Source organism: Psammomys obesus, unplaced genomic scaffold (assembly GCF_907164565.1).
Source record: "Psammomys obesus unplaced genomic scaffold, mPsaObe1.curated_primary_1811, whole genome shotgun sequence".
NCBI classification, from domain to species: Eukaryota; Metazoa; Chordata; class Mammalia; order Rodentia; family Muridae; genus Psammomys; species Psammomys obesus.
The window spans coordinates 5,980,051-5,986,357 of record NW_026596069.1 but is presented as its reverse complement, the minus strand read 5'-3'; the positions used below and the strand labels follow the sequence as shown (position 1 = coordinate 5,986,357).

The following is a 6,307-nucleotide window of genomic DNA, read 5'->3' as shown; positions in this document are numbered from 1 at the left end:
AATCCATACATTTATTTGTTGTTACATAAATGCTTAAATTTATAAGTTAAATTGCAGTATTCCAAAAGCAATTTAAGATCTAGAGCCAGACAATTTAATTATTTTCACATGTCAGGATTTTGTAGCGCGAGAGAGAGCAGTAAATAAAAAGAATCTGTTGCTCTTCCAGAGCCACATAGGCCAGTTCACAACATTCTTTAACTCCTGCTTCAGGGGATATAACAACGTCTTCTGCCTTCCACAGGTACCTGCAATCACATGACAAACACTCACACGGACACCTTTTCACTAATAAAAGAATATAAGAAATGTTTAAGAAACTTGATTTAAAATCAGCTTCATAATTTCTGCCAAAAACAGAGTAATTGTGGCAATTTGTCTTACTGCTGCACAGTGCTGCTGTTTATAAATTTCCCATTTCATTGCTGAATATGTGTTTTCTGTACGTCATAAGTATCTGGTGGTAGTTATATGTAGACACAACCCAAATTTGTTCTATTGGTTTAAATCTTCAATTATATGAGGTTAACCATCATGATACTTATTAATATACATGTGGACTTTATTGTATCAAAGAGTAGTTTGTAGAATTTACTTTGGGAACAATATCGTCTTTACCATTTTTCCCTTTTTAGTGTAAATAGCCCCATCCCACTCAAAGTTTCTGTCTTTCTTTTTTAATCTTATGACTAAAAAATCTAAATAAATTGAATCTGTGATTATTTGGGTGTTATTGTTTTAAAATTGGTACTTAAAAGAAATACATCCAGGGCCAGCAGGATCATTCAGTATGTAAAGGCATTTTCTACCATGCCTTAGTTCTGATCCCCAGCAGCCTCATGTGGAAAGAGAAAACCAGCTTCTGGAAGTATTCTTCTCTTCTCTACTTGGTGTGCCTGCACTGGCACTCTTTCTGACACAGTAAGTGTGTGTGTAAACTTGAGAAACATCCAGAAAAGGCAGACTTCTGCTATAACCTCTAATAATAAGTAGGAATTAAGTCAGTAGTTTGGTAGACTCCAAGGGGACACAACACAGAAGTATATGGCCAACCATACTTGCTTTCTACTTTTTATTTTTATTTTTTGAGACAGGGTTTCTCTGTGTAGCTTTGGCTGTCCTGGCCTTGCTATCTGCCTGCCTCTGTCTCCCCAAGTGCTGGGGTTAAAGGCATGTGCCACCATGCCCTGCTCATAGAATTTTTAAACATAATTATAAACTGAGACCTAAATGTTAAGAGTGTTAAATGTCAGGAGAATAAATTACAGTAACTCAGAAGGTTTAAAAACCGAGTTCACGGTATTATCGGCAGTTTCTAGGCATTTCCTGTAGAGTTTTGTCCTGAACCGCACATTAGATCAAAACACACCCAATACAAAGCACTGAAGCAGAGATGTTGATTGTGCCTAAATGAAACCCGGATCTTGTTCAGTGTTTGTCTAGTCCTTTTTGTCCTCTTCACACACTAAAACCCAAACCAAACCAAACATATCAGAAGAAAAACAAAGCAAAACAACTTCTGCTGGAAACAACCAATTAACAAACCAATCTTTTTGGGGTTTTTTTGTTTGTTTGTTTGTGTTTTCGAGATGGGGTTTCTCTATAGAGCCTTGGCTGTCCTGGAACTCACTTTCTAGACCAGGCTGGCCTTGAACTCGCCTGCCTCTGCAGGGGGTGCTGGAATCACAGGCTTGGCAGCTCGGCTATAACCGAATCTCTTTTTTAATGGAAAGTACGCTATACACTAGGGGAACTAGTTTTGTGCTTCTTCTTTATTTGGCCTTCACTAACTGAATGTTATTACATTAATTCTCAGCCGTATTTCCCAGGTCTCAATCAAAGAAAAACAAAAAAAAAGTTTTGTCAAAGCAGGAAAACTGGAATGTAACCACAGAAGCCACGCTTCCCGACTCCTCATTTGCCCTTAAGCAAGATGGCGACCTCCGTTTGCACATGCGTGGTGCGGCTCGCCGAGGGTTTGTTCCGTCGCATTTGATTGCGTCACGGACTGGGCGAGCTAGGTTATGGGCGGAGGGGCGGAACAGGAAGTTTTCGTGTAGTGAGGCACCGGCGTTGTTTCCTGGAGTCCTTCCCGAGGCTGGCTGCCTCGGCTGCATCTGTTTTCCGAGCCGGCCATGGGGGAAGCGGAGAAGTTCCACTACATTTACAGCTGTGACCTGGACATCAACGTGCAGCTGAAGATGTGAGAGCGAAGGGGGAGTGAGGGCGGTGAGGGGCGGGCGCTGTTGCTCCGGAGAGGGGTTGCTCCTTGAAGGGAATCGCTGGAGTAACCTGCGCTGAAGCCCCCGGAGGGGTACGGAGCAGTTTGCACTTTCCGTTTTTGCGGGAAGAATACTGCGATGTAATCTCCGCAGAAAGAAATCAAGTCTTAGGAAGCAAGTTTTCCCGCCCAAGAAAGAGGATGATCGTTGCTCTAGTGCAAGGCTGGAAGGGGGAATGGGGCGTTCGGAAGTCTGAAGGTGGGATAACCGAGCACGCGGATGCAGTTTAATTGCGCACAAGACGATAGAGACATATAGCTAACCTTTGGACAGCCTGACATTTTAAAGGCAGAGATGTTGAGGGGGAATGGGTGACCGTGTCAGTTACAGAGGGTTCAAGAAGATGGGAGAAAAGAGGCTTTTAGTAAAACCATGGGGCAGCGGTCAAGAGCATGAAGGTCAAGAGCATGACATCTTGAAATGTGACCTGTAGTAGGAAAGAAGACTTCCCAGAGATGATAACTTCGGAACTGTAGGAACTTTGCATAAGTGGGAAACACACCTTTCCAGGCAAGAGCAGTTTTGCTGTGTAGTTTCCATATTGTCAGAACTTTGACCTGTGTCATTTCTTTAGTATAGGGAGAGAAATTGAGGACTGTGCCTGGTGAGAGAGCCTTCTTGCTGTGAGGACTTCAGACACCTACCTGGAGCGAACAAATTGTGTATTTGTTCTTTCCCTCTTCTTTCCCAAGAGTCATTAATTAGGCTTATTTCAGGCATCTGTCTAAGAGCCAGGCCATGGTGAATTCTCTCACGGTGGGAAGACAATTGACTTTGGACTCCTTGCTCTGGTTGTTATTCTCAGCTCTTAGCTTTCCCATCTTTGATAAGGAGTGTGATCTCTGAGTTTGTGCTTCTTCATCATAAAATGAGAATGTGGTTTTAAAAAGCATAGGTCGTATTCCTAGTATGATAACTGATATAATTTTTATATTCAAGAAATGCTCCTGCTTCCTTAATAATGCCCATACATATCCAGCATGGCTTACAACACTGTTTTGTCTGTTTTGTTTTGTCTTATGAAATGGTGTGATAGTATGTGTGCGTGTGTATATACATATATATATATATATATATATATATATATATATATATGAGGATATATACGGAAAAAAGAATAAAAATAATAGTTGGAAGTAAGTTTTTCTCCTTTAAAGCAGGGACACAGGTTTTTGTTGTTGTTTGTTTGTTTTTTAGATAGAGGCTCACTATGTGTCTCTGGCTGTCCTAGAACAGGGCATGTAGATCTGGATGTCTCTGCCTCCTTAGTGCTAGAATTAAAGGTGTGCTTTAACACATGTGACTTAACAGTTTCTTGCATCACTGTATTGTGTAACTTTTCTTATGTTTCTTGTCTTTCTACCCATATATTAAATGTTTGCTTAAAGACTGGACAAATAAGTTTTCAATTTGAAATTAGTTTGTTTGCTTGTTTGCTTTTGTTTGTTTGTTTGTTTGTTTTTGAGACAGGGTTTCTCTGTGTAGACCAGGGTTGGGGCCTCAGAGATCCACCTACCTCTGCCTCCCAAGTGCTAGAATCAGTAAAGTTAAGAGTAGGTGACAGCATTTAAAATAAAGAAGCTTAAAGAAGAGACTGTAGAGGAATTTTAATCGAGCAACATGGCTGCTTTGGCAAAGGCTGGGATGATATGCCTTTAATTTCTGTGGCTGGAATACAGACATTTCCTTAGTACACTCCTTTAACCCTTGTAAACGGTGTAGATGAGGTTAGTTTGTAGAATAAGCAGCCATGTTTGAAAGTGATGTCTAATTGAGAGGCAGATAAATTGAGGAATCAGAGTATGCTCAACTCTCATGAGAACAGAGAGGAAAGAGAGGCAGCTGAAGAGAGCACCACACACACACACACACACACACAGAGAGATAAAGAGAGAGAGAGAGAGAGGGAGAGAGAGAGGAGGTGGCAGTTTTACAGGGACAGAATTACAATGGCAAATGGTAGAGAGAAAAAGTTAGACACAAGTGAAGACAGAATGAGCCAGACAATGAGAAGGAGCCAGAAGATTAGAACATATTGCCAAAATTAGAATGAGACCAAGTAGAACAATTCAGTGAGACTAGAGAAGCCAGATCAAATTAGTCAACTTGGAGAGGAGTTTGAGCCACAACTGAGTTGAACCAGCCAGCCAGAGTTCAGAAAGAGCTAACAATAAGTCACAACGGCTTGAAAACATTCTAGACCTAGATTAGATTGTACAGAGGCTAGAAGCTTCCTGGACTAGGCCTAGGTTAGCAGACAGAGGCAGTAAGCCCCTGAGAGGACAATTACATCCAGCAAATAAAAGATACTTTTACAAGAGACACCTTTTATAAAGATAGAATAAGCTTAGGATGTGATGTTACTTTTAAAAATAGGAAGGTATTAACTAGTTTATGGTTACTTTAACAGGCATAAACTTTTTTACTCTTTAAATATCCATGGGTGCTTTAAAAGTATACATCTGAAACGTTGTGTTTGTGATTTCAGAGGAAGCTTGGAAGGGAAGAGAGAACAAAAGAGCTACAAAGCTGTACTAGAAGATCCGATGCTAAAATTTTCCGGGTTATACCAAGAGACGTGCTCTGACCTCTATGTGACTTGCCAAGTTTTTGCTGAAGGGAAGCCTCTGGCCTTACCAGTCAGAACATCCTACAAAGCATTTAGTACAAGATGGAAGTAAGTGGGTTTTTTAATTTGTGGTTGTTGTTTGATTTACCATATAGAAGATTCTAGGCTGTTCTTCCATTGCCTTATTAATGTTATATGGAGAGACAGTTTAGCAGGGATTTCCATATACCTATGAACCTATAAACAATAGTTAGACTGTTGAAAGCATGTATTACTCATGTGCACATAGTAGTATTGATGTGGTAGTGACTTCATGTTTTTATTTGCTATGTTTACATTTTACAAAATAATCATTTTACTCATTTACAATATGAACCAGAACATAACTATGCCTGGACTCTCCCTACTGTTGTGTGGCTTTTTTATGTTGTTGTTTATGTGTCTGTGTGTACATACGTATTTGTACCATGAGAAGAGTGTTAGATTCCCTGGCACTGGAGCTACAAAACATACAAGTTGTCATGTAGGTACTGGGAACTAAACCCACATCGTGTAAATGAGCAGCATGTATTCTTGAGTGCTCAGTTGTCTCTCCAGTCTCAAGTGTGTTCCCATAAGGAATGACATATGCTCAGTGTCATGGAAGAGTAGGCCTGGCCATGTGCACAGTCACACTGTCATTGATCCTACAGCCCTATTGATATGCTGATACATCATACTGAATCTGGGAAAGGCTTTTCAGAGAGAGGAAGCTTGAACTTTACTGGTACGTCTACATCCAAATCAATTATTTTAATAGTATGATTTCTCTAGTTTTCTTTTTGGTGTCAAGTAAATATAAATATTTCTATACAACATCACACACGTCCATATACTTAATACATTTTATTTTGGAAACTTTTAACTGTTCAAAAATATAGAAAAACAATATGGTCAGGCATTGGTGATGGACGCCTTTAATCACAACACTCAGTAGGCAATAGCAGGTGGATCTCTGTGAATCTGAGGCCAGCGTGGTTTACATGGTCAGATCCATACTCAAAAAACAAATGAAGCAAAATGAAAATATTATTGTAGTACCCTCATTACATGTTAAACAGTGGACCAGTGTTCCTCAAAATATATTTAGATATAGAATGTCAGTGTCTTTGGTGAATACCACTACTTTTGTTTGTTTGTTTGGTATGAAAATTTTCATTTTCTATTTTTCACATGGCCAAAAGAATCTAGAACAAAAACAACTTTGTTTCCCTTTATTTACTAGATTTTTCAGTCATTGTTTCTGCTTTTATATGCTTACAAGGTTGTAAAATTACAACAAAACAAAACATACTGATCACTAAAAGATTTAAGACAACTGTAGAAAATAGATTGAGAAAATATTTGGAGTATGTAACAAGATAGTAGGCCTTTCTTTCTTTCTTTCTTTCTTTCTTTCTTTCTTTCTTTCTTTCTT

At 39.4% G+C, this 6,307-nt stretch overlaps 1 protein-coding gene across 1 annotated transcript in view; it reads left to right on the top strand.

Moving 5' to 3' along the window:
* The first annotated feature begins 2,042 nt into the window (after positions 1-2,042).
* Pik3c3 (phosphatidylinositol 3-kinase catalytic subunit type 3) overlaps positions 2,043-6,307 on the top strand; it is an 81,198-nt gene continuing 76,933 nt past the window's right edge. Inside the window, exons 1-2 of the mRNA XM_055625662.1 lie at positions 2,043-2,203; positions 4,771-4,959. Of these exons, the coding sequence (XP_055481637.1) occupies positions 2,136-2,203; positions 4,771-4,959 (257 nt within the window). The 5' untranslated portion in view covers positions 2,043-2,135. The remainder of the gene's footprint in view (positions 2,204-4,770; positions 4,960-6,307) is intronic.